This window comes from Neopelma chrysocephalum, unplaced genomic scaffold (assembly GCF_003984885.1).
Source record: "Neopelma chrysocephalum unplaced genomic scaffold, ASM398488v2 Primary Assembly neopelma1_232, whole genome shotgun sequence".
Classification (NCBI taxonomy): Eukaryota; Metazoa; Chordata; class Aves; order Passeriformes; family Pipridae; genus Neopelma; species Neopelma chrysocephalum.
This window is the reverse complement of record NW_020897894.1, coordinates 262,590-288,812: the sequence shown is the minus strand read 5'-3', so window position 1 is coordinate 288,812 and position 26,223 is coordinate 262,590. Positions and strand designations below refer to the sequence as shown.

The window sequence follows — 26,223 nt, the reverse complement described above, 5'->3', positions numbered from 1 at the left end:
CAGCCGTGCGGGGCAGCGGGCACGGAGGGCACGTGGGCTCCGAGTGGCGGGAGGATTGACCGGTGGCTGCGGAGCGGGAGGAGAGGGGATTTCCACCCCTGCGCTCCCGAGCATTGTTTGCCGTTCGCTGTCGGGATTCCGCGATATTTTTCCTCGCAGGGTGCGGGCGGCTCTGGGCTGCCCCGGGCAGGAATGCTGCCTCTTCCAACTTGCCAAGTGATGTCCAAACCCTCGGCACTGCTGTTTTTTAGGATGGAAAATCCCGTTTGCGCATATCGAATTTCCCCATGTATGGATTGGGCGTTGCTGCTGTTGAAATACCTGAATTCTGTTCTCACTTGGGAGTCAGGGGGATCCTGTCCTGAGTTTTATCCCGGGGCTGGCCTGTAGTCCCCCTGCAATGAGGGAGCCCAGCGGGCACGTGGGAGCTGCTCCCGCCCTGGAATTATTCCCACTGACAGCAGCGCTGCCCGAAACAGGTTTTTAAAGAGAATCAGCTGATCATCCAGTTCCTTCCCTGTATTGTTTATCAGAGTTTATTCAGATTGGCTGCATAAAGTCAGGCCTCACTAAACCCATCAGCTAAGGGCCCACTCTTAAGAGCCTGGGGTTTTTAATTTTTATCCCGTTTTTTTAATAAAAGGGGAGGGGAGCTGGTCGGGAGGGGTGATCCTACGACACTGTGGCCATGTGGCCTTTGTTGCATCATGCTGGACCCTGGCCACGGGCTGTCCAGGAGGGATGAGCGGGTGGATCTCGGCGTGTGTTCCCGGGAGCTCGCGTTCCATTGCGGGAAGCGCGGGGGAAAATCCCTGCGTTCATTCGTTCAAACCTGTGCCCTCGGAGCAGGCGTGTCTCGTGGCTGGCACCTCTTTTGTCCCTGTGCCTCTCTTGCTGCCCTCAGGGGTTGTACTTTAATGATTTGTGAATGTTCAGTGGTGGTCAGGACTTCAGCTGGGGGGGTCTCTCCTCTGCTGCAGGCTCCAGCTCCTTCCTGGGATCACTTCAGGAGAAAGATGAGGGGTGGGAGAAGGGAAAGTTCAAAGCTTGATGCTTCCCAGTGCATTTTCTCCAGACTTGATCATGCAGAAGGGGCTGGTGGGGGTATTGAGGATTCCTGTGCTTGGTGATTCCTCCTCCTCGAGGCAACGTGGTTTCCTTGGGTTGTTTACTGTGGGTGAAAACTGAATTCTCCTGAATTCTGTCATGTCTTGCCCAAGGCTGGTTTCTCCCCGATGGGTTGGTCAGGGCAGCAAGGTGCTGGGGGCTGATAACCTTATCGTGCACTTGTTACTGTTACATGTAAAGGAATGAAATCCCGTGTCCAAGGGGGCTTTCCAGACAGCAGATGACACTGTCTTGTTGCTGTGACCACCCTCACAGCCCGGCAGAGTTGGAGGGGGGAAGAAAAGATGTTTTTTTTCCCCGTAGAGACAGCGTGGAAGTGGGACAGGTTGTCCCTTCACTTCCACCCACCAGAGCAGGTGAAGCCCTGAGAGCTGCTCGTGGCTGGAGCTCCTCAACTGGGGGAAAAAAAGCACTTTACAAACTTGCAAAGCCTCCCAGCTGGAGAAAGGAGAAGCAGAGTGTGCTGGCTGAAAAGTAAACCAGCGGGAGAAATGAACCTAATTCAAGAGAGATCACAAGTCAAGAGCTGCAATTTACTGAAAAGATTACAATAAATACAGTGATACAGAGAAAAACTGGTTTTAAGCCCCAAAGACAAATGTATAACCCAGCACCCTGGGACAAGAACACAACAGGGTTTGCCAACCCCTGTGCTGAGCACCACATGGCCCCCCTGGGTGCACAGAAAAAGCAAAGGAAAACCTGTTGGTCCAGGTGGTGGTCGCAGTGCTGTTGGAGTAAGGATCACAGTCTGGTCAGGAGTGGCAGTCCTGTTGGACTTCTGGGGCCAGAAGTCCCCAAACCCCAAGATTATATCTGCCCAAGTTCAGGTGGGGATGTCCAGTACCTCCCCCAGGGTGGGGAGTTCCACAGTGGGTGATTTAACTCTTTAAACCATGGGATATTTTGGGAATCTTCGGTGGTCTGGGTGTTGCAGCTGCCTGTTGTGCCAGTCCAGTGTGGCAGAGATGCCCTCTCAGGCTGGGGGTGAAGGTGCTGATGCCTCCCTGGAGGGGAGTTATCACAACAGAATCATTAGTGTGAAGACAAGGAAACAGTCCTGGCAGAGTTCTTTAACACCCAGCTTGTAGCCTGAGGTGCCAGGTGTGCCCTGGCCCTGCTGCAAGTTGTCATCAATCCATCAGAAATGACAGACAGGGTGTAGAACACACACTTTTGGTTATACCCACACAGTGATAAACTGGTCCTGGCCCCTGTAGCTATGACACAGAGCCAGAAGCTGTTGGAGGGATGTGGATTTGATCCGTTGGACATGGAGGGAGTTCCCAGGCTGGCTGGGGCTCGAGGGCTCTGTGCCATGGTGCTGCTGGAGCTCTGTGCTCCCCGTGGCTGGGCTGGTTTCAGGGCTGCTGTTTGTGGGTCTGCATCACCCTCTGCAGCCCTGTGACCACCTGAGACTGGTCTTGGCACTCACCTTTCTCCTCATCCAAAGGTGGGAAGTGTCCGGGGTGGAGGTGGGTGATCAGAGCTGTGCTGAGCTGTTGCTGTGGGGGCTGGTGATGAGGGAACAGGACAGGACAGGACTGGCTGGCGTCTCTATTGTTCTGCCTTTCCAGGCAACTTCTGACTCACCGGAGAAATATTTGCTTCAAGAGGCAGATTTTGTGCTCCCTGTTTCAGAGGGGAAGGGAAAAGTGCCTCTTCCAGGCTGTCACTGTTGTGATACCTCATTCCCTACCAGTGGTGGAGGGGTGAAGGCTGGAGCAGGGGCAGGTTCATACCCCGGGATACCCATGGAGCAGCTCTGTGCTGGCTGAGAGGCCAAGGGCATCCCCCTTGGGTTAGGATTAGGGCACAGTGGGAACATTGGGGTACCCTAAAGGCCTCCCAAACGCTGAGGGGCTGAGTGGCTGTTCCAACCAGGGGTTGTCCTCCTGCAGCTGGAGTGACCCAGCCAGGGCAGGAAGAGCTGAGCCGGCAGAAAGGGTGGGCAGAGCCGGCGGAAACGTGGCTGTTGTGTTCCTGATCCGCAGCGGGATAACAGGGATAAAATTGCAGAAACACGAGGCCCTGCTGTCCCCTGGGAGCCTCGAGCAGTCTTGTTGGCACAGGAGCCATGTACCAGCCTTGACACGGGGCTGGTTTCCTCCCACAAACCTGTTCCTCCTCCCTGCCCTTCCCTTCAATTCGGGGCTGTTGGTGCGCGCAGAAATTGGGGAAGGAAAAGGGGTCTGATGTTATCCTGAGGAAGCGTTAGGGAGTCTTTGCCCTGCTGATAACCTGGCACGGGGGAATCCCCCTGCAAACGCTGTGCCAAGGAAATACCTCCCTGGTGCAGGGGAGGTGCCCTTTGCCTGCATGGAGGGCACATCTGGTCGCTGGTCCCGGTGGCTCTGAGCTGTCCTTGGGCACAGCAGCTCTGACCCTTCTCTTTCTTCCCCTGCCCCGTGGACTTGGGGTGGTTTCTAACCCAGGTTGTTCTGTATTTTTTCACAGAGAGCTGCTTTTGGAACTGATGCAGCAGCACTGAGTAGAAGAGACCAGTTGGATCCCTCGGACCCAAGCATGGGAGGGACAGATTTGTACTATGTGAGAGAAAAAGGTCTCCACTGCCAGCCGTGTCCCCCAGGTAGGATGGTCTCAGTGATCCCCCCATGTGCAGCCTTGTTGTGCTCCTGTTGGCAGAGCCAGCAGGGCCTTGCTCTTTGTGAGGGGCAGCTCCCCCCTGCTCCACTGTCATGGATCTAAGGACTCATTATTGGAATGTTTTCCTTTTGTTGATTCCTCGTTTGCCTCTGAACTTGGCTGGCAGTGCAGTGACAGAATCACAGAATCATCCAGGCTGGACCATCAAATCCAACCTGTGCCCCATCCCCACCTTATCACCCAGCCCAGAGCACTGAGTGCCACGGCCAGTCCTTCCTTGGGCACCTCCACCACCTCCCTGTGCAGCCCATTCCAACATTTAATAACCCTTTCCATGAAGAAATCCCTCCTGATATCCAACCTGAGCCTCCCCTGGCACAGCTTGAGGCCGTTCCCTCTCCTCCTGTCCCTTGTTCCCTGGCAGCTCCCCCCTCCTGTCAGGGGGTTGCAGAGCCAGAAGGTCCCCCCTGAGCCTCCTTTTCCCCAGGCTGAGCCCCCCCAGCTCCCTCAGCTGCTCCAGCCCCTTCCCAGCTCCATTCCCTTCCCTGGACACGCTCCAGCCCCTCGATGTCTCACCATGAGAAGGCCAGAACTGGGCACAGCCCTCGAGGTGCCCCAGCAGTGCCACCACAGGGGGACAATCCCTGCCTGCCCTGCTCCTGCTGGTCACACTGGTTTTGATACAGCCCATTGGCTTTCTTGGCCACCCAGCTGGCAAATCACCCCCCTCTCTGCACAGACATCTCCTCCCTGTCCTGTGTGCTCAGAGCTGCCCTTCCTCTTGCAGGCACCCACCTTGCAAAGTCCTGTGACGAAGAAAATGGCTCCAGCAAGTGTTTGCCCTGCAAGGCCGAGGAATTCATGGAGTACCTGAATGTCTTCCACTCCTGCCATGAATGTCTGAAGTGCAGGGAAGGTACGAGCTGGTGGGGAATGGGGCAGTGCTGGCTGATTGTCACCTGCAGTGTCCCCAGAGGGTGGCTGGGAGCAGGCTGGGTCTGGAGCTGGTGTAGCAGCTTGTGCCAGACCTGCCTCTGTGGCCAGGGCAGCGTCCTCTGTGCCAAGCTTGGATACAAGACCTCCACAAGGACCAGGAGGACGAGGCTCCCGCTGGCACTGGAGGCTGCTGGTGGAGCTTGATCCGGGCACTGCTTTTCCCTTGGTGTGGGCAGGTGTGGGGCAGGAAAGGGAGAGGCTGAAACCTCAACAGCAGGGAGTGACTTGGTCTTCCCGGGGCTTGGGACACGCTCGGGGTCATTAACAACAGGGAGGAACCCACACAGAGCCGTGTCTCCTGTCGCCCACAGATCAGGTGGAGCTGAGTCCCTGCCAGGCCACCAGGAACACGGAGTGTGCCTGCAAGGAGGGCACCTTCTGCGACCCGAAGCTCCCCTGCGAGATGTGCCACAAGTGCCAGGCCCGGTGAGTTGGGGGTCACGGGGGGGGGTCCGTGCCGGCAGCTCGGCTCCAGCTGCTGATCCCGCCCTGTCTCCCCCCTTCCCAGGTGTCCCGAGGGCCAGGTGGTGCTGTCTCCCTGCACTCCTTACAGTGATCTCCAGTGTGGTCCTGCCGAGGGCACCGGCTTCAACTGTGAGTTGGGGAGGGAAGGTGGGCTGAGGGATGGAGGTGGGAGCTGCTGCCCAGGGGACGGGGAGCAGCTCCCACACCCCTGGTTTTTGTCCTTTAGACCTCTGGATTATCATCCTGCTGGTGATCCTGATCCTGTTCGTGCTTGGGCTCCTCGTCTGTAAGTACTGCTGCTGTTCCCCAGGTGAGCACCGGGTGCAGGGGACCCCCAGAGCACTCGCCTGGGCCAGGGGCTCTGCAGTGGCGTGGGCTGGGTGGGAAGAGGGACCTGCCTGGGCAAAGAGGGGTCACAGCACTGTTTCCATCTTCCAGGGAAGGGGAAAAAGCTGACGTCCTACAGTTTGAAGGTGAGCTGCTGGGATGGCAGCGGAGTGGTGGCTCTGTTTGTGGGGCTGGGGTGAGGTCCCCCGTGCCCTCTGCTCCCCACTTGCCCTGCAGCTCCTGGGGAGGCTGGAGGAGCAGGGGGGTGAGTATCACCCCTGCTGGGATGTGGTGAGGGGCCAAGCAGAGGAGGGTCCCTGTGTGCTTGCAGCCCCCTCACAGTGCCATAAGCCCTTCCCCTGGCAGAGGTGTTGGCACACCCAGGGTGCCCAGTGGAGACCCCAGGGTGAAGGGAGGGCTGTGCTGTGCCAGAGTTCCTTCAAGCTCGGGATAAGCAAGCGAGCCATGCCCTTGAGCCCACGCCAGGGGGGGATGCTGCCATCGGCATCCCTGCGGGGCCACTGGGAGCCGGGACAACCCGACACGGTTTGTGCTTCTCTCCTGCCACAGGATGCAAGCAACCTGATGCAAAAGCTGAGCTGGTACAGGAGGGGGAACGTGGGGACACAGGACAACAACCTCAACGAGCAGCGTTCCCGGGATCCACCACCCCCCGAGGCCGGGGAGTCAGAGGTACAGAGGGACCTCTGCCCAAGCTCTGATGCTTCCCTCTGCCTTCCCCAGGCTCATCAGCTTGGGGGGACTCCAGGGCTGGACCATGGTATCTGCAGGGAGGTGGAGAGGGGTCTCCTGTCCTTGTTCTGGGCTCAGGACTGCAAATCCTGCTCGCTGCAGTCGACTGCCGGAGTCCTCTGTGGGTTTAATGCTGCTGAGCAAACAGCTCTTCTCTCCCTGGCTGGGACCCACGAGGCAGCTCTCCCTGCTCGTGGCCTGCTGCCATCCCAGAGCTAGGAATCCATGATGTGCTGGGGGTGGAGGGTGGTGTCCTGCCCTATCAGCCCCTGGAGAGAGGGAGAGGGGTCTCCAGTCCCCGCACTGGGGGGCTCAGGGACAGTGTTTGTGCCAGGGCTTGGTGTGCTATAGACATTGCCATTCCAGGTGATGCTGCAGGACACACCTTCTCCCAGGCCGAGGCCCAGGAGGGATCTGGTTCCACAGGCAGGGAAAGATCCCATTCAGGGTAAGTGCTGGGGCCCAACGGATGTGCTGGGGGGGCAGAGGGGGTGAGGTTTCTGTCCCAGCTGCCCGTGCTCTGCCCTGTTCTCTGAGCTTTCCCCTTCCTCCTCCAGCGCTGCGAAGCACTTTTTACATCTTTGCTGAAATCAACTCCAACTACTGGAAGAAATTCGGCCGAAGCCTCAATATTCGGGAGAACGATCTGCCCGATAAGGGGTCACAGGACGACGCCTTCTATGAAATGCTCAACAAGTGGCTGGAGACAGAAGGGTCCAAGGCCTCTGTGAACACGCTGCTGGAGACCCTGGACCAGCTCAATCTCCGTGGGTATGCAGACGACATCTCCTCCAAACTGATCAGGAGGGGATTATTTAAACACGAAGGAGATGAAGAGCAAGGCGGGTCCTGCGCCTCCGTTCCGTGACCTAAAGCTGCGAGCTACCTCCTAGGACACATGAATTTTAGCTGTTTATATCTCTGCTGTTGCAGAGCTCAGCTCAACCAGGAGTGAAGTACGGACTTCGTGGTGCTATTTTTGTAGCTGTTGCAGCTGCAGGCTCCATGTTGGTGCTTCCTTACGAATGCCAAGTGCTTTCTTGGTTTCACTTGGTCATTCACTGGTTAGTTGCTGCTAAGTTTTGTGCTAAGTTGGGTTTTACTTTCAGTTATGTTATGCTATTGGTTCTGCTTGCTGTTCCAGCTTGAAAGTGGACTTTGAGGGGAGAGTGGGAACGATTTACTTTTGCACTATGATCACTGGGGTTGCTTAAGAAAAGGGACAGTGCAGGGATCATCTAGTCCAACCCCCCTGCCACGAGAAGGGACATCTTCCACTAGACCAGGTAGCTCCAAGCCCTGTCTAGCCTTGACCTTGAATGTTTCTAGGGATGGGGCAACCACCACCTTTCTGGGCAACTTCTGCCAGTGTTTAACCACGTCCTCACTTGAAAAAGGTTCTTCCTAATATCCAGTCTAATTTGACCCTCCTTCAGTTTGAAGCCATTCCCACGTCCTGTCACTCCAGGCTCTTGTCCAAAGTCCCTCTCCAGCTCTCATGGAGCCCCTTTAGGCCCTGGAAGGGGCTCTCAGGTCTCCCTGGATCCTTCTCTTCTCCAGGTGAACCCCCCCAGCTCTCCCAGCCTGGCTCCAGAGCAGAGGGGCTCCAGCCCTCGGAGCATCTCTGTGGCCTCCTCTGGACTCACTCCAGCAGCTCCACGTCCTTGTGATGTTGGAGGCCCCAGAGCTGCAGGTGGGGTCTCACCAGAGCTGAGTAGAGGGGAAAAATTACCTCCCTGGACCTGCTGATGACAGTTTAGTTCCGTTCCCTTGCCTGTGGGGTGGCTTTGCAGTCCCTGTGTCTCCAGCCAGCGTGGAAAGGTGAATGCACTGAAGGTCTGAGAGTGACCACGGGTACCTGCCATCCATCCCCCAACTGCACGGGTTGCTTCTCAAACACTTTCCCTCTCACGCATAGCTCAGGGACAACTTAGCTGGAAAAACTACTGGATTACTTGAGCCGCCACCCCACTACAGCCCAGTCCACCAGGACCTTCCCCACTGTGTTAGGAGCAGCTCAGGGCTTGCCCTTCCTGCTCCCACCACCTCTCCTCCACTCGGTACCACCGAAAAAACCACGTGGACGCAAGCAGGAGTTGTGTATTTATGTATTTATTTAGCAACTGTTTACATACGTTAACTTAAAAGTTAATATAAAAATATTGGTATTTTGGTATGCATGATTGAGTGTGTTTTATACAGAGCTCTGGCCCAGCCAGTTTGCTTTATTTTCCAGTTTTTACATTTCTCTTTATGAAGGAAGAATTAACTTTTTAAAAAAAAAAAAAATCCTCCTGATTTCTCGTCTGGTTTTATTCCCCCCCACCCCCACCCCGTGCTCTGCCAGGGTTTCAGTGGGCACCAAAGGAGCTGGACCAGATGCTCAGCAGCTGCTCCGTGTGGTGCCAAGGACCCAGCCCATGGAATTCGTGCATCCCACCGGGAACGGTCCCCACCAGCGATGCTTCTGCCGGGGGAAAAAGCCCTCAGCAGCCAACCTGGCCTCTGCCTTTACCCCTACACCATGAGTCCTGTGCTCTTTGCTCCCTGCAAGAACAAGGAGGGTGAAATCTGTCCCTCGAGCAGGGGTGGGACCCCGGGGCCAAGGGGGAACCACGCGACGCTGACCCGGGGCCAGAGCTGCTCCGGCTCCACCCAGCCAGGGCTCTGTGTGCTGCAGTAGCTGTGTGGCAAATCCATGCAGTGCTTAAGTGAGAAGAGGGGGCTCTGCTGGCCCCCAAAAAGCCCCTGGGGCTGCCCACCAGCCCCCGCACTGCAGTTGGGTTTTATCGGTAGCGCTGGGGCGGGTGCGAAAAGCAGGAGCTCTGGGGGGCCCTACCAGGACCAAAAGGTCCTGTCCCCCCTTGTGCCTCCCGAGCATGCAAACCTGGGCAGGGAGCTCCTGCAGAGCCAGGCACGTGCAGGATGGAGGGCTGGGACACGGGGGCTCGGGGCCTGGCCTGGGGGAGGCACACGGGACCGGGCAGCGCCCGCAGAGGAAAGGGAAAGAAACTCGTGGTCCTACCTGCTCGCTGGGGCTGCAGAGGGGGAGAACACCCAGAGTGAGCTCGCTGGAGCTGCCACCTCGCTCCTGCATCCATGTGGAATGAGAGGCTCCAAGGTGCTCTGCGAAGCCAGCTGGGAAGAGGAGCAAGGTGGAGTGGGAGGGGATGCACCGGGAGCATCCCTATGTGCTCCCTCCAGCTGCAGCCTCTGCCAGGGATGGGCTCTTCCCCATCCCAGCTGGGGAGGGCGAGCGGAGGTTTGGGTCCTTCCTGGCCTGCCTGGCAGCCCTGCAGAGCCCTGGGGCTGTGGACCTGCAGGGACACAGGTTGGGACATGCAGAGTTAGTCTGATGGGAAAGCCACCTCTCCTTGCACAAGGGGTTTTGATGGATGGATGGATGGATCCTGCAGTGCTTCCCTGTCCCTGTCCATCCCGGGAGCGCTGGAAGGGGGGTGATGGTGTCCCCCCAAGCAGGGCACAAGGATGTGCTGTGTCCAGGCGCTCCCTCCCAAACACACAGGGACCACGCTGGGCTTTGAAAATACCATTTATTACAATGGAGCCTTCCAGGCTAAAAGCCCAAGCCAAGGGCCTGGGGTTGGTTTCTGGTGTGGCAGGTTGGGGGAGTGGGTTTGGGATCGGGTTGGGTTTTTTTGCTTTAAGTTTTCTTTTTTAAACAAAAAGTTAAGAATGGGGAGGAGAGGACTCCGGTCCCCTCCACGCCCTGAATTAGGGACAGACCCCACTGGCAGGGGAATATGCTGCAGTGCCTGGAGGCATTTGGGGACCAGGGTCCCCTGCACTGTGCCTGACCCTGCTGTGAGTCAAAGGGGGTGGCAGGACCCCCACAGTGGCTCCTGGTGCCATCAGACACACAAACCATATCCCACAGCTTCTGGTTACAAATCAAAGTGGAAGCGGGATGCGTTTCTTCTTCTTCTTCTTCCTCATGCTGCTGATGTTCCAAACAAACAAACATACAAAAAAAAAAAATCCAAAATGAAACCACAACACAGCCCTCGTGCTCCTGTAAACATGAGTTTCTCCTGCTGCTCGGGCTCTGCCAGTCCTGCAGCGCTGGCACCGCGGCGTGGGGAGAGCAGGGCTCCAGGAGCACCAGGGGCTGGCCCTGAGCCCCCCCACCACAGGGACAGACCCCCGTGGCCACCATCTCCTCTGGGGCTTCGGCCCGTGGCGTCCGCTGCACGCCTGGCGCTGGGGCAGGTCACCCCCTGCTTCCTCCTCCTCCTCCTCCTCCTCCCCGTCTCCTCCCAGGGATGCTGGAGCCAGGGCAAGGACGGGCCTTCAAACCACAGCCGAGGAGGAGGAGGAGGAGGACGAAGAGGAGGCTGTGGCTGCTGACGATGAAGGAGAGGAAGAAGGGGAGGAGGAGGCGTTCCAGAAGAGCCACCGCCTCTTGGGCTGCCGTTTGAGGTGGAGGTAGTCTTCCTTCTCCCGCTCCTTCTTCGCCCGCTGGTAGTGATCCTCCTCCTTCAGGTACCACACCGGCGGCCAGCGGTGCTTCTCGAAGTACTCCTGGTTCTCTGCAGGGAGACAGGGGAGAGAGGGGGGGTGAGGGCAGTGCCAGGACCAGCAGGACCCCCTCTGTCATCCCACCCTGGCTCCCACTCACCTCCCGACATGGCCTTCATGTCCCGGGGGAACTTGCGGCAGACGTTGTTGTAGTTGGTGCAGATGTGATGGAGGCACCAGTCGGCGAGCTGGTAGGCGCAGTGGAACTGCAAGGGATGGAGCCCCACGTCAGAGCCCCCTGGGCATGGACCAGCAGGAGGGATTCACCCTATTCCTCCATGGACACCCAAGACCTGCTTGTCCCCTCTCCCAGCCCCCGGAGCTGCCAGACCCCTCTGAGTGTCACCACCCAGCACCTTGTGCCTCCCTGCCCTACCTGAGCCAGCTCCAGGAACACGAGCACGTCCCCATCGATGTCCACCATCATCTGGGCCGCCTCCATCAAGCCGGTGACCGTGTACTGCTCTGTGGGGGGACACGGGGGGTCACCGGGAGGTCGGGGTGGGGGGACACCCACCCAGCTTGGGGACAGCCCTGCTGCAGCCCCCTGGGGCTCACCTGTGAGAGCCACCAGGTGCGGCAGGCAGAGGCGGTTGGCGAGGATGATGAGCTTCATGTCGTCCAGGTCGGGGCTGGAGCTGAACTGCCCCGTGTACAGGTACTCCAGCACCGCCCGCATGCAGCTCTTGCTGGTGTGAGGAAGTGCCACCTGTGGGACACACACACACGAGTTGTCACCTCGTGGCCGTGCCCACCCCTCTCCCGGGACAGCCCTGGGACCCCTCCTCATCCTCACCTCGTTGGTGGAGCTCTCCACGAAGGGGCCACCGAACATCGCAGCCATCCAGTCGCAGCTGGAGATGAGCAGGGGCTTGTGGGCACTGATAGCACCGTCATCCAGCACGAAGGTGACATCTGGGGACAAGCAGAGGGATGCTACCGGGACTGCCTCCATCCCCTGGGGCTCAGCCACCCCCTGCCACAAAGTATCTCGCACCAGGAAGGGGACAGAGTCTGGCATTTGCTATATTTTTCCTTTAAAAATCTTTATCTTTTTTTCCAGCATCCCCCCCGGCTCAGAGGAGCTCAGGGAAGGGCCTCAGCAGTGCTCTGGGTATTCCGAGGGATTTTCCCAGGTCATTCCACAACACATTTGAAAGCAAAGGGCAAACTAAGGAAGCAAATGTCTCGCCCAAGTTTGAGTCCTTGGAGAACTGGGAAGGACGCTGGGGATCTCCTGCCCCCCCTACTCTGCTCTCCACGGCTTCTCCCAGGGGTGTGCCATGGGCCAGGACACATCTGTCCCCTCACAGCGACAGCTTGGCCACATCAGGATCCATCTTCATGAAACAAATCCAGCCAGAGGGAGGCTGGGACATTCACATCCCCCTGGGATGTCACCTCGTGCTGGTGGCTCGTGGTGCTCAGTGGAAAGCTGGGGAAATCCTACTAAGGGCACTCACTCCCGATAAATCAGATGACCCTGTGAAAAATCCAAGCTGGGAGGGAAGGAAGTCGCCTTTGCTGCCCTTCCGTAAATAAACGGAGCTGCTGGACGGGCTGGGGAGCAGGAAACCCTGGGGAAGGGCCCTTACACTCACTTTCTCCGGGAAAAAAAGCAGCAATAAAAATCCCAGAAAAGCAAAGTGTGACCAGAAACCCCAGGGAAGGTGAGCGAACACCTGCTGACCCGTGGCATGACTAAACCCAGGAGTCCCCCATCCACCCTTCAGACCCCCCCTCCCAGGGAACAGGGGGGCTGCTCCCGGGCCCCTGGAGTCATACCCGAGAAAGTCCCCTTGGCCAGGCATTCCTTCACCCGGTTGGTCCTCCGGACGTGGAAGGCTTTGGTGATCTCCTGGTTCATGAACGCCTCGTTGTTGAGGATGTTGGCCACCATCATCCGGAGGTCGAAGACCTCCAGCAGCTCGGCGATGTGAGCGATGTGCATGAGGTCCCGCTCGTTCTCATCCAGCTCCCCCGTGTACAGGTACTTCAGCACGGCCCGGAAGGGACCCGGCTGGATGGAAGCGTCCATCTTCACCACCACCATCAGCTTGGACTTGTAGGTCAGCGGGTCTTCGGCCATCTCCTCCTGGATGCTGGTGAAAGCCCGGCTCCACGAGGAGAGGTTCCTGCCCCGCCGCAGCCCGCGCTCCCCGTTCTCGTAGCGGTTGCCCCGCAGGATCCCGTCACTGGTGGAGGCTCTAAGGCACGGTTTGCGCTGGCCGGATCCGGCCTCCTCGGTGCTCTCGCAGATATCGAAGCTGGCGGCCCTGAGGAGGAAATCCCGCCCGTGGTGCCTCTCCTCCTGGTGCAGCATCCGCTCGGCGGCCGCCGTGACGGCCACCCCGAAGCCGTGCCCCGCGGCGCCCTGCTGGTCCTCCTCGCTCAGGTCCATGAGGAACAGGTCGTAGAACTTGGAGGAGGAGGTGGAGAGGTAGATCTTGTGTGCGTAGATTTTGATCTTCTCTTGCAGCACCAGGATGACGTCCGCGCACAGGGGGTCCTCTAAGAGGTGGGCTGGACGCTCCTCGTTGTTGGAAGGGGGGTCCGGGACGATGATGATGGGCGGAGGGGGCTTGGGGGGCAGGAAGGGGGCTTGGAGAAGGGGCCTCTGCACGTTGCGGAGGTGGGACTTCCAGAACTGCAGGTGGCGGCGGGAGATGAGGGCGGCGCGGATGGCGTTGTCAAAGACGTCCTTGACGCCAAACTGGGCCACCACGCTCGTCTCGTAGTAGGGGATCCCCAGCTCCTTGGCGACCTCCCTCCCCTTCTCCGGGGGCAGGATCTCGTTAGGTTTGATCGGCCTGAAAAGAGAGGGGAGATAACGAATCCTTCAGGCAAGGGGGACGGCGTCGGGCAGGCAAGGACACCTCCAGGGCCCCGGGGGTCCCACCTGGCCAAGGGCCGCCGCGCCCGGTTGACGGCCTCCAGGTCGGCGTAGCGCAGGTCGAGCTGGCAGCCCACCAGGATGACGGGCGCGCGGGGGCAGAAGTGCTTGATCTCCGGGTACCACATGGTCTTCACGTGGTGCAGGGAGTTGGGGTTGGCGATGGAGAAGCACAGAACCACGACGTCGGACCTGCGAGGGGAGCGGGGTCAAGGTCCGGCTCTGGGCGCCTCGGCTCTGCCCTCCCTCCCTCCCTCCCCGCCCCAGTGGGAGCACGAGGCTCTGCCCCCTCCCTACCTGCCGTAGGCAAAGCGCCTGTCCTTGTGGTGGTCACCAAAGGTATCCCAGAGCCGCAAGGACACGCTGACATCGTCTACCACGTCCCGGGAGCGCTCCAGCACCTGCGGGAACAAGAGACACCGTCCAGCTCCCGAGTCCTCGAGCGGGGCACAGAGGAGCGACTCCCACCTCCCCGGCGGGGAGGACGCAGCTCCACCTCCTCGGGGTTCCCAGGGGGCATCCGTGAGCGGCCCTCACCTCCTGGCAGACGCGGTACTGGTCGATGGCCCACACCGTGGGCACGTGGGTGGCGAGGAGCTGGTACTGGGTCAGCGTGGCGTTGCAGGCGCGGGCGCAGATGAGTCGGGTCTTGCCCACCGCGTTGTCCCCGACCACGACGCACTTGATAGTTTCTACGTTTGGCCTCTCATAATCCATGTCAGAATCCATTAATTGGGACCTGCAGGGGGAACGGGGAGGGGCTGGGTTGGCCGATACACCCAGGGCGAGCCGGGAGGGCTCTCTGCAGACGGGTCAGGATGCCAGAGGGGGACAGAGGGATGCTCTCGCTCCCTCACAGCCCAGAGAAGCTCTGCAGCAGCTGCCCAGCCCTCCCTGGCTCACGCTCCCCGCCTGTCCCCTTTAAAATTTCATGTTCTCGTGGCAGCGTGCGTTGCTGTGCCGTCAGACACATGCCCTGCGCTTGATTCCGCCCTCCTCCCTCCCGCTCTCCGGCTCATGCTTGTTCATGTGAGATGAGCCTTCTTTTTTTTTTTTTTTTAACTCCCTCCCTCCTTTTCCCTTTTCTCCTTCTCCAGCGTTCGCAGGAGAAGCTTCCAGATCCACCCGAGCGAGTGCACGCACGGGCACTGCCAGTCTCTCCCCTGCCAGTCTCGGGGGAGCACAACGACCTGCCCTGCTTTCCACACCCCGTTCCCAGAGCAGATATTTGCTCCCAGCTAAGAACAGCAGAGAAGAAACTTCTCATGTTTCCCAGAGGCTCAGCAGCCACCGGGATTGGGAAGGCTCCCAGCATCACCAGTCTCCCAGGAGCACGTGTGACCCCGACACTCCCCGAGAGGGACGATGGTGTGAAGCACCCAGGTGTACCCAGGTGTATCATCTTTTGCCTGTCCACACCTCAGAGTCCAAACCAGGCAGGATTAACTCATCACAGCAGGGTTTGACGCGATTTCCAGGGGGAAAAGCGGCGAGGAGGTCGAGGGAAGGGGGAGACGGACTGAAAAAGCCCCACATCCCAATCGCTCTGAACTTCCCGAAGCCGCAGATCTCTTCCCCCTTGTCGCTCCCTCCTGGCACCAGCCTCCTGAGCTTCTATAATAAACCACCAGCGCAGTGAGCGAAAATACCCGGTAACCGTGGCAACCGAGCCCTGCACGCGGGACCGGGGCCGCAGCTCCCGAGCCCGGCAAGGACTTCCCAATGTTAGCACCTCCCTCCGTGTGCACCTCCTCCCTCCCTCCCGGGCACACCTGGACACACCAGCGGCGCGGGGGAGGGCTGGGCACGGCGCGGGATCGAGCCACGAGCCCCGTGGGCAGGTGCAGGTAAAGGCAGGTGGCACAAATCCAGGTTGCTTTGGGTTGCCAGCGCTGGTCCCCGGGCAAAACTTCTCTGATTAGTTGTCACTGCATTCCACGTCCCCCTCCATCCTCTGGGATGCAGGGAATGCATCCCGGAGGGCATTGGAAACCAGAAACAGCAGCCTCCTTAGGCTCTGCATGCGGAAAGGAACCAGGGCAGGTGGTCCCCTTCCCTGGGAGCCCCTCAAAATCCGTCTCCATCTCACACATCGCCCTCCACTGCTGCTCCCAGTCCCCTGCTGCTCCCGGGGATCAGCTTTGCTCTGCAGGACCAGGAGATCCAGGAGATCTCCAGGGTGTGGGGGGGTTGTCAGCGCTCAGGGAGCTTCGCTGTGGTTATTTTTAGGCCCAGCCGTGCTCCCAAGTCGGCTGAGCTCATTTGGATGGTGGGGGAAGGCACATGGAATGACAGCTGCGGTTGGCAGTTCGGATGGGGAGCTCGGCCCACCCCCAGCCGAGCACTGGGGACTTGGGAGCCTGCTGGGAAAGTCTGGTGCCCCACGGGAATTAGGGGCTAAATCCTAACGGGATCAGTGCCTGCGATGAGGAGGGGGATGGTGGGACAGCAATGGGCACAAAATGTGGGTTCTCAGGAAAGCACAAACACATCTGGGAGCTCTGTTGGCCCCACGGAGAGGGCTCACAGCCCCCCACCCACCAAACCACCCCAGGAGGGGCTGAGGCTTTCACAGGGGCCATTTCAGCTGCACCCCCTCCCCACGTTCCCCACCATCCCCTCTCTTCCAAGGACAGCTCCGAAACCCTCCGGAGAGCAAGAAATAACCTGAGATGCCAAGACATCGGAGATCCCCCCGAAGGAAAAGCTCTTCCCTGGGGAGCAGGGCTGCTCTGGCCAGCAGCCCCCCAGTCCTGCTCTGCCTGCCCACCGCAGCCCCCCACCCAAACCACAGGCACCCAATTCACACCCACCCTCCCCCAAGGAGAACCCCAAAATTGCTCCTTCCAGGCTCCCAGCCCGCGGTTGCCAAGGCAACTGCACCATCACCCCGGGAGCCGTCGCTTAGCAACTCCCCGGCTAAAAATCCTCCATCCCGCACCTCGCCAGGGCAAAAGAACCCCCCAAACACGGGGGGGGACCTGCCCCAAAACGGCAGCGACGCTCAAAAATAACGCGGCACCTCCCGTGAACCCCCCGGCAGCCGCGGGGCGCGGGAGAAACGGGGCCCGGAGGCAGCCGGGGCTGTGGAGGCCGCGGCGGGAGGCGGTGCGGGAGCGGGGCCCCGAGCGGGGCTGCCGCACGGCCGGGGCCGGGGGATGCGGAGGGCGGGGGGCACCGGGAGTGGGGGCGCGGGGCCGTGGAAGGGGCCGGGGAGCAGCGGGAAGGGGTGCGGGGCATTGCAAAGGGGTCGGGGAGAGCCGGGAACGGGGTGCGGGGCTTCGGAAAGGGACGGGGGAGCAGCCGGACCGCGGGTGCGGGGCATTGCAAGGGGGCTGAGGAGGAGCCAGGCGGGGGGTGCGGGGGATTGCGAGGGGGCTCAGGGGTGCTCGGAGCACCCGGATCGGGGGTGCGGGGCATTGCAAGGGGCCTCAGGGGTGCTCGGAGCAGCCAGATCGGGGGTGCGGGGCATTGAAAGGAGATTGAGGAGGACCTAGGCCGGGGGTGTGGAGCATTGCAAGGGGGCTCAGGGGTGCTCGGAGCACCCCGATCGGGGGTGCGGAGCATCGCGAGGGGGCTGGAGAGCATCGGGAACGGGGCATCGCAAGGGGGACGGGAAGCACCGGCAGCGAGCGCGGGGCATCTCAAGGGGTCTCGGAGGTGCACGGAGAGCCCGGACCGGGGGTGCGGGGCACTGCCAAGCGGCGGCGGGTGCAGGGCGAAGCGGCCGGGCCCTCGCTGCCCCCCGCGCCCGCACCGGGCCGGGCCGGGCAGGATGCGCGGAGGCGGAGCGGGGGACGCGGGGCGGAAGCGCTCGGCGTGGGTTTTCCCCCCCCCTCCCCGGTACTTACACCAACACAGACGAAGCGGCGGCTCCCAGGGGCCGGGGCCGGGCTCGCCCCTCCGGACACGGCCATGGCGCAGGTTGCGCGGCTCGGCTGGGCACGGCTCGGGGCCGCGCTGCGCGGCTCAGGGCCGGGGGCGCGGGGGCCCATGGCGGCGGCTGGGCCGCCCCGATTTCCGCATCCGCGGCCCGCTGCGCTGCGCGGATCCCCCCTGCGCCGATCCCGGCCCTGCTGCGCGGAGCGCTGCGCGCTGCCCTGCGCGCTGCAGTCGCGGCCGCCCCGCCTTTCATTCACAAAAAACAAGCGGCCGCGCCGGAGCCCCGCCCCAGACCCCCCCTCCCGACACCGCCCATTGGCTGAGAGAGGCATTGGGGGGGGTGTCCTGGGGGGTGCGGGCGCGTCCTGCCGCGCTTAGGACCCCCATCCTGCCCTACCGTCCCTCGGCAGGGGGTTCTGTCATTCCCCACACCCCCAAATCCTGACTTCCATGGGACCCCCATCCTGCCCTACCGTCCCTCGGCAGGGGGTTCTGTCATGCCCCACACCCCCAAATCCTGACTTCCATGGGACCCCCATCCTGCCCTACCCTCCCTCGCAGGGGCCTCCGTCGTGCCTCCCCCAAATCCTGACTTCCATGGGACCGCCATCCTGCTCCTAACCCTCTGTCCTGGCCTCCAATCCTGCCCCCCAGTCCCGCACTGCATGGATTTCTCTCCCCCCCCACCTTGCATGAGACCCCCACAGTGCCCTTACCCCTCCCACCTTTCCCTCCATCATCTGCGACATCCATACGGGGCGGGGGGGGTTGTGACACCCTCATCCCCCCCTGCATCTCCCCTCCACCCTTCCTCTGCATCCTTCCCTCCCCTCACCCCCCGATCTGGGGAAGGGGTGCACCCCCTCCTGCCCCCCCCCCCCCCTTTTCCGGGGGGGGGGCACAGGGCTGCCAGCTCCCAGCCGGGCCATGTGTGGTCCTGGTGGTGCTCCCAGGCCAAGAGCCCGGCGGAGGGTGGGGCTGCGCCAGAGGAGACCCCTGAAAACCCCTCAGAGCACCCCCAAAACCCGGTTCTCCCGGGGTGGGAGGGGGGAGCAAAGCCGCTCCATCCATCCGCGCCCTCCAAGCACAGGCCACACGCTGCACTCCTGCCTTTTTATCCTACTCCGCAGCGCTTATTGCAGCCCCCTCCTCACCCTGGGGGCACCCCCCTCCTCCCTAAATCTGAACCCCGCAGGGCATTAAAAAAAAAACTCCGAGTCATCTTCGCAGCGCGGCTGCCGGGAAAGCGCCGCTCGCTCCGGCCCCGCTGCTCTGACCCCGTAATATCCGCATCATGTGATCCTCGCCATCCTCTCCCGAAGCCTTTCGCCTGCCTTCTCCGCTCCGCTGAGCCGGGCTGGGCTCGGCCCCCCCCCCAGCCCCAGGAGCGGCCTGAGCCCTTCCTTCCCGGCTCGGCTCAGCCGGCCCGGCCGCCCCGGCACTGATGCAACGCCGCGTCAAAGCGGGAGTCAAAGCGCAGCGCTGCCCTCGCACCTCGCACCTTTCCCCCCCTCCCCAGCCCGGCCAGCGCCCCCCGCCTCACCTAACGCGCAGGACGGGGATCTGCCTCTCCATAGCAGAAGGAGATGGAGCCGCTAATTTAGGGAGGGAGAAGCCCTTTTAGGCTTTTGAGCCGGGCACCGGCAGCTTCGCGGCGCTGCCTCCGTGCCCACGCCGGGAACCGCGAGCGGGCGGAGGAGCTTTTTTGGCTCCACGCAGAGCTATTTAATCCCCCCCCTCCCCTGCAACGGGAGCTGCGAGCAGCCAGAGCCGCAGCCCGGAGCTCTCTCTCTCTGCTTCTTGGAGTGGGTCACGGGGGAAGGAACACGTAGAGCTTGTTTGCCAGCCGCATGATTTGGCTTATTTGCTCTCTTTGTAGCAGGTGCTTAATTGTGGCAGAAAGGGTTCCCGGCAGCTTTCAGGGCAGCCAAATCGCCGCCTGCCCCCCTCCCGGCCACGCAAAACAAAAGCACAATTGTCACTCGCAGTCGAAACGCTCCGAGCTGCGCAGCTCGAAGCGGCGGCCCCTTTTCCCGGGAAGAGAGAGCCGGTGGCTGGAGGCACCGGGGAGGGCACCAGGCAGGGGAAGGGGCTGGGGAGCATCTGTGGAGCACGTGGATGCTGCTCACAGCCCCCCTGCTCCGTGGGAGGAGAAACACGAGTCTCAGCTGACTTGCTGCATCAAGCAAGCCCACGGCATGGCATGGCATGGCATGGCATGGCACAGCTGCCAGGTGGGATCTCCCCTCCCTCAGCACTGCTGTCTCTGGCAGGGCTGTGATTAAAAGGCCGTTTTCTCCCTGCTCCCATCTCTCTCTCTCTGATTTAAGCCTCTTGCAGTCGTCCCCAGGGACTCCCATCTGTCCAGCTCCGTAATCACCCTCCCTCCCAGGCAAAGAGCTCCAAACCCGAGGGCTGAGCGCTGGGGGTCACCCCGGGGAGCTCACACCGCTGGCACCAAGCCCCCCTTTTCACCCCACAGCGCCCTCCTGCCCCCATGTCCTGCTCCCCAGCCAGGAATGAAGAAGCTCCCCAGGTCCCTGAGACATGAGCGGACATTGCTCCAGCCGTGCCCTCCCCAGTAAACTTTATGACTCTCTAGTTTAATGCCAGGGGCGTTTCCACCCCTCACAGGTGCTGCCAGGGCCCTGCCCAGCCTTGCTGAGGGTCAGGATGCAGGAATCCAAACCCGTTTGCTCCTTGGAGCAGCCAGAAAATGCTCTGCGATCGCTGGAGCTTTCCCGGCCCTGCCCTCACCAGGGACCCCCTCCCTGACCCCCAACTCGAGCTCAGCTCAGTGTTATTCACCTTGCAAAGGCCTGAAGGGCTGAGACAGACCAAGGCAACGCACCCCTCGCTGGCAAAAGGGGGTTTGGAGTGGGGAGACACCCCGACACGCTCCAGCAGCCCCAGACCACACATTCCCAAAGCTCCCCCACCAGGATCGTGCCTGGCTCTGCCCTAAGCTCTGCTGCGAGTTTTCCACAGAAAGAGGCATCACAGTGAAGTGTGTCAGAGGGGAGCAAAGAGCAAAGTCCCCTGGAGAAAGTGGCTGGAGGAAAAGTGCTGGAATGGAACGGGGAGGCTGGAGGAGGCAGCTCGGGGGAGGAGGGTACTTACAGGCTGCGAGCCATGGCAGTCATCTTCCCGGCGGGGCTGCCTTTCCCTTGGCTTTCCATCTCTTTCTCTTGGCAGACTCTGAAGGAACAGGGCAGAAGGGCTCTGTAAAAACGCCCCAAACACGGACTCAGATCCCAAAGCCACCCCGTCCCTCTCACGGTGTCACCCCGTGACCTTGGGGACAGGGAGCCTTTGGGAAGGCAAGTCCTGCCAGGCCACCTGGGCTGGCCAAGAAGTGTCCCAGTGGGGGGACAGAGCTGTCCCTTCTCTCCCCACTGTCCCTGTGTCCCGCTGCCAGGTCTGCCCTCCTCGTGCCACCCCCTTCGCCGTGCAGAGCAGTCTGAACAAACAGATCTGAATAACCAGATCTGTGCAAGGGGCACACACAGCCCCGGCCCCTGCTCTGCAGGTTCCACAGTGACAACCTCCCCTCAGCCCCGGGGCGCTCCAGGGGTCCCCCAGTTCCCAGCCCTGCTCCAAGCACCTTACCCTTGGCCTAAGAGCCTTCCCTGTGGGCTCAGGCAGCCCGGGCAGTGCCTGGCTCCCGGGGTGGCCAGCAGAGCAGCGAGCCCTCCAGCATGTTTGGTTTGCCCTCCTGGGAGCTCTGGAGCCAGGCAGGGCAGCAGGGCTGTCCCTCCTTCCCCTGTCACTGGATCAGCAGTGCCTGCACACGTCAGGCTGGAGCAGAGTCCAGCCTGGGCTCTGCTCCTGGCAAAGCCAGCACACGCCTGGCTCCCGCTGGGAAGTGGGTTCCACGGACACACCACAGCGCTGGGTCCTTCCATGGATTCACCAGGAAGAGCAATAAGGGTCACTCCTCCATTTCGCTGCTCTGAAAACCCCAAATCTCCAGTTTTTCTTCCTGGGATCTCCTCGCTGAGGGCAGCTGCCAGGGGCATCTTTGTGGGCTCCCCAGCCCCAGCAGCAGCAGGGCAGGGAGGTGCCAGCTCAGAAAAAAACGGGGTTTGTGGGCTTGGTATCCACTGGGAGCCAGGAAGAAGGAGAAATCTTCAACCAGCACTTTGCAAAAATGGCAAACCCCAACCTTGATGGGGGAACAGTGGGGACAAAAGGACCCTGCACCACTGGGATGTGCCAACACACTGGTGGGGAGCAGGCTGGGGAGGAGAGCCCAGGGAACAGCTGATACCAGAAGGAAAGGTCTAAAACAAGCAAAAAGAACATTTTTGCACCTTTCATCCCCTGTTCTGACAGAGCAGAAGGGTCTGTCCCCGAGCCAGGAGATTGGGGTGCTCTGGCAATTCACTGCCTGCACATCCTGTGGCCCAGCTGCCCACCTGGATCCCATCTCCCAGCCCTGGAATCAGCCACCTGATCCTCCTCGGGTGACAGCTCACCCTGCCATCGACACCACTGCACAACTTCAGGGACTCAGCGCTCAGCTTATAAATATTTAAACCCAGAAGGAGCCGTGTACTCCTGTAAAATGCGACTTATTACACAAGCGCAGCCTCCCCTCGCCCCAGTGCTGAGCTAATGAACATTTGGGGCTCTCCAGGCGGATCTTTCGCAGCTAAAAACCAGGTCAGGGCAAAACCCAAGGTCTTGGTCCGTGTGTGCAGGATTTCTGCGCCCTCCAGCTGGGATATATTGGATTTAGCACCCCGATGGGTGCAGAAAACGCTGCTGAGGTGGAATCACAGCTGAGGCTGCTCTTCCAGCTGCCTCTTCCCGAAATCCCAGCCAGGTTTTGGGGTGCAGGGCCGGCCCCACACTCTGGGAGAGGCTGCAGCTGCAGCCTGGAGCACTGACAGGCTCCCACCAGCCCTCATGCAGCATTCACAGTTTCATACAGTATTAAGAGCTGCTGACGCCTCGTGAAAAAGCTGTGAAAAGCTTCTATTTGGGGAAAGTTCCTCTCATAACGGTGCATCCTGTGGCTTCTCTGTTTCCCTTTTCTCCTGGTTCTCTTGCCATGGAGAGCACAGCGCAAAAAAACAGGCGGATGATGTTGCCAACCAGCCTGGGCTCTTCAGCAGGAAAGGAAAATAACCCTCCAAGCAGCTTCCCCCCAGGGAATTCATTCTCACATTGCACCCAGGGAGCTGCTGTGGGTGGGGGGTGGGTGCCTGGGCGCTGCTGGTCAGTGAGAAGGGGGAAAATGGGACCCTCCTGGGGCTGGGTGCGGCCAGCACCCACAGCAGAGCGTGAGGTGGGGTCTGGGGGGGCTGCACATCTCCTAAAGGGGGAGAAATGCTGGGTTTGCTTGTTTTAGACCTTTCCCTCAGTGTCAGCTGCTTCCTGGGCCCTCCTCCCCACTCTGCTCCCCAGCACATCCCATCCTGCCATCTCCTTTTACCCCCACTGTTCTCCCCCACTTAAAAAAAAAAAATTAAAACATCAAAGAACGAGGAGTCTGTTTCTAAGCAACTGTCTCCAAGAAGGGATGGAGAGCAGAGGAAGGGGAAGAAGCAATGCTGGGTGGTGGGGGGAGAAAACTCGTGGGGATCCCAGAGCCCCTGTTGGGGTGAGGGAGGGAAGGAATGGCCAGAAAAGAGGGAACATGGGATGTCAGACAGCACCAGGAGCAGGCCAGGAGCCCCTGGAGTAGGCAAATCACCCTCTTTCATCATCACAGAGCCCAGCTGCAAGTCCTGGCCTGCGGGAGGGTGGCCGTGCCTCCTGCCCTCCCTCGCTTGTGAAACAGCTCCCAAATCCCCAAAACCACTTCCTACCCTAACGGCTCCCGGCCGGAGGAAGCGGCAGCACCGCCCGTCACCCTGCCTTGGCAGGAGGCTCAGGGAGGGCGGTGACACCAGCCTTTGGTGGCTGCAGGGACGTCCTGACAACCTGCCAGGAGACATCAACACCCCTTATTGGAACAGCGAGCAGCGGCCAAGGAGAGCCGGGTTTGATCCACGCTGTTCCAGGGGGAAAACAGGGTGGATCCGTCCCACGCTGGAAGCTGTGTGCCCCCATGGCTTGGGGTCACCTGTGAGCACCCACCTCGCTGCCCACGGGCCACTTGTTAAACCCTGAGGGCCACCAGCACACCCCGAGGAGCCTCTGGGGGTCGGACACCCCGATTCCCGACAGCTCAGAGGGGAGCAAAGGGGCCAGGAGGGAACAAGGGGCTGGAGGGTCTGTGTCACCCTGGGGGCTGGAAACAGCCCCGGGGACACTCAGAGCTTCTCCTGTGCATGAACCACCCCGGTTCCCACCCACTTCCCAACCCCCAAACCCCACACACCTCTGCACCCCCACCCCACAACTTCCCGGCGGAGAAACCCTCAGCCTCGCCATCCCTGGAGCAACCCTGGCAAATCCCTGGGGAAAAATGGAGGGGAGTAGATCTGCTCCAGAGGGTAGATCTGCTCTGGGGGTAGATCTGCTCCAGGGGGTAGATGTGCTCCGTGGTTACCTGTGTGCACGGGCCCTGTGCTGTCCCGCGGCTCTTCCCTCCGCTCCAGCAGCCGCCTTCCCTTTCCAGGTGCTAACTGGCCCGGACAGGTAGGGCCCATTTTTATATGCTCGCCCATGTGATCCAAACAAATGCCCTAGGGATGAGTTTTTGCACTGACACAAATAAAGGGGCTGGGACTGAAACCTGTCGGACCACAATCCGAGCTCAGCGGGGGCAGGAATTTTCCACTCGGAGCCGCTCTGGGTGCGCCGGCGGCTCGCGGCACGCGCCGGGGCCTGCACCTCCCCTGCTCCCCAAAATCCCACTTCCCTGCGCTTCCCAAGCCTTCCAGACTCGTTCCTAAACGCTTCCTGTATTGCAGCTGGAGTAAACGAACCCGTGGGATGGTTCCAGGATGGAGGGATGGATGGGAAGTGTGAAGGAATATGCTTGAGGCACTGATTGCATCTAAGGTCTGCAAAGCGTTTGGTATTTTTCCCATGGTCCCTGGAAGAAAACACAGCAGAAGATGCCAACCAGGGTGAGAAATAGGGAGGAATCCTTTGCTCCTGGAAGAGGGTGCTCCCTGTAGCTTTGGGGCCTGGGAATGGTGCTTCTGCACAGGTTTGGAGGTGGGTTTTTGGAGCTGCCCAGCCTGCGGGTCCCGCACTGGGATGCTCCTCACGGCTCCTCAGGGTGAGTCCAGGTGACCAGAGATGACCAGCATGGGAATGGAAAAGGGAGGGTGAGCTTTATGGGAGTGAGTCAATGGGAACCAAGGGACCGGGGAAATGGCCACGGGCCACGGAAAGGAGAGGTGGCCGAGAGGGGTGAATCAGAGGGAACAGCTGGTGACTCAATGGGAAAGGAGGGAGCTGACGGGCTGGCGAGCTGCAGGTGTCTGGTGGGCTTTAAAGGACCCCCTTGCGCTGGAAAAGCTCCGTTCCGGCTGCTCCGCTCGGAGGGACGGGAGAGCGGCCGGAGAAATGCTGGCTGCGGGTACCGATGGAGCTGATAAGAGCGAGAACGTGCTGCTCGGCACACACGGGGCCAGCTCTTGCCTCACCTCACCTCCTCATTGAGGTGCTGCTGCGCCCCGGGCGCCTCTGCCGCGGCGCGGGGCTGGCACCGGGGGTTGATCACACCTCCAGTATGTTCTGTCCTCGCTGGCGCCACGGCCTGAGTTACTAAGGGAACTCAGGGGGGTTTTTATGCCTAATTTTGCGGCAGGTACTTAAAAGCTCCCGTTTTGCTGGGTCACAGAGCGAGTAAAATGTTCCCCGCCTGGAGCCAAGGCTCGTTTGCAGCTGCTTTGTCCCTGCCTGTCTTGGAGCATCTGCAAATGGCCCCGATCTCCCCAAATTGCTCCTTCCCGGCTGTGGGGGGGTCGCCCGGGGTGGGGTCTCAGCTCTTGCTGTTCCCTGCTCAGCCTCTGAGCCAGGTTTAAGGGCTCAGCTCTGCCAAGGAGCTGGTCCTGGGCTGGGGCTCTGCCAGACCCGGCTGGGCACAGGCTCCTCTCCACTGCTGGCTCCTCCGGGACCGGGGATACCATGCTGTGAGGAGGGGTAGGTGAAAAAGGGGGGGCGCTGCTGGCTGCGTTGGGGGTGTCAGGCTGTTTTCTCTCACTTTGCAGGAGGTTGGTTTGTTGGGGTGTCAGGGCAGGGCCTCTGTAACCCTGCTGGTGTGGGGAGCTGGAAATAAGGGGCATTTTGGGGTCCCCTCCCGAGCCGGTGTGCCAAGGGGCTGGGAAAAAACACTGGGGGGCTGGGAGAACCTTCTGGAAATGATATCCATGCTCAGGGGAGTTATCCCCACTCCTTCCAGCCCACAAAGCAGCTCGGGGGTGGGGGCCTGAGGCCGCGCTCTGCACGGAGCTGTGATGGGGGCTCAGGGCTTCCCAGGAAAGCACCACTGCTGGGACTCGGCTGAGCTCGTTAAACCTGTACGAGCCCCTGCTGCAAACCAGTTAAACCCATTTAGGGAAGGGTTAAGCCAGTTTAGTGTGATTTGGGAGTCTATTGATGCAAAGGTTAATCTGGTATAAGTGCATCAACATCGGGGATTCGAACCAATTTAACTGTTCCGTCTCCCTGTTTTCCCTGTGTGACTTAAGGGAGGGTCCAGCCTGTGCTTCTCCTTCATCCCAGCC

The 26,223-nt window shown here is 60.6% G+C and overlaps 3 protein-coding genes across 8 annotated transcripts in view; 2 read left to right on the top strand and 1 right to left on the bottom strand.

Moving 5' to 3' along the window:
* TNFRSF10B (TNF receptor superfamily member 10b) overlaps positions 1-7,764 on the top strand; it is a 9,195-nt gene extending 1,431 nt beyond the window's left edge. The window contains exons 2-10 of one of the 3 annotated variants that reach the window (XM_027703515.1): positions 3,586-3,713; positions 4,518-4,651; positions 5,043-5,157; positions 5,240-5,325; positions 5,423-5,506; positions 5,635-5,669; positions 6,094-6,216; positions 6,643-6,724; positions 6,834-7,764. In XM_027703515.1, coding sequence (XP_027559316.1) covers positions 3,586-3,713; positions 4,518-4,651; positions 5,043-5,157; positions 5,240-5,325; positions 5,423-5,506; positions 5,635-5,669; positions 6,094-6,216; positions 6,643-6,724; positions 6,834-7,144 — 1,098 coding nt within the window. In that variant the 3' untranslated portion in view covers positions 7,145-7,764. Of the gene's footprint in view, positions 1-3,585; positions 3,719-4,517; positions 4,652-5,042; positions 5,158-5,239; positions 5,326-5,422; positions 5,507-5,634; positions 5,670-6,093; positions 6,217-6,642; positions 6,725-6,833 lie in introns of all 3 variants that reach the window. The other 2 variants (XM_027703516.1, XM_027703514.1) reach the window with 2 other exon arrangements.
* A 580-nt stretch (positions 7,765-8,344) lies between these two features.
* Positions 8,345-24,179, bottom strand: RHOBTB2 (Rho related BTB domain containing 2). Of its 4 annotated transcripts, none has more exons than XM_027703489.1 (11): positions 24,093-24,179; positions 20,711-20,788; positions 14,246-14,447; positions 14,006-14,109; positions 13,715-13,900; positions 12,601-13,625; positions 11,612-11,730; positions 11,374-11,524; positions 11,192-11,280; positions 10,916-11,021; positions 8,345-10,826 (listed from the first exon to the last, which is right to left on the bottom strand). In XM_027703489.1, the coding sequence occupies exons 2-11, from the start codon at positions 20,767-20,769 to the stop codon at positions 10,588-10,590; spliced, it is 2,280 nt and encodes a 759-aa protein (XP_027559290.1). In that variant the 5' UTR covers positions 20,770-20,788; positions 24,093-24,179; the 3' UTR covers positions 8,345-10,587. The 4 variants fall into 4 exon arrangements, with proteins under 4 accessions (XP_027559290.1, XP_027559288.1, XP_027559291.1 ...); XM_027703487.1 differs by lacking the exon at positions 24,093-24,179 and adding an exon at positions 21,200-21,356; XM_027703490.1 differs by lacking the exons at positions 20,711-20,788; positions 24,093-24,179 and adding an exon at positions 19,134-19,277.
* A 1,435-nt stretch (positions 24,180-25,614) lies between these two features.
* PEBP4 (phosphatidylethanolamine binding protein 4) overlaps positions 25,615-26,223 on the top strand; it is a 76,246-nt gene continuing 75,637 nt past the window's right edge. Inside the window, exon 1 of the mRNA XM_027703493.1 lies at positions 25,615-25,639. The gene's annotated coding sequence lies outside the window, so the exon portion shown is untranslated. The remainder of the gene's footprint in view (positions 25,640-26,223) is intronic.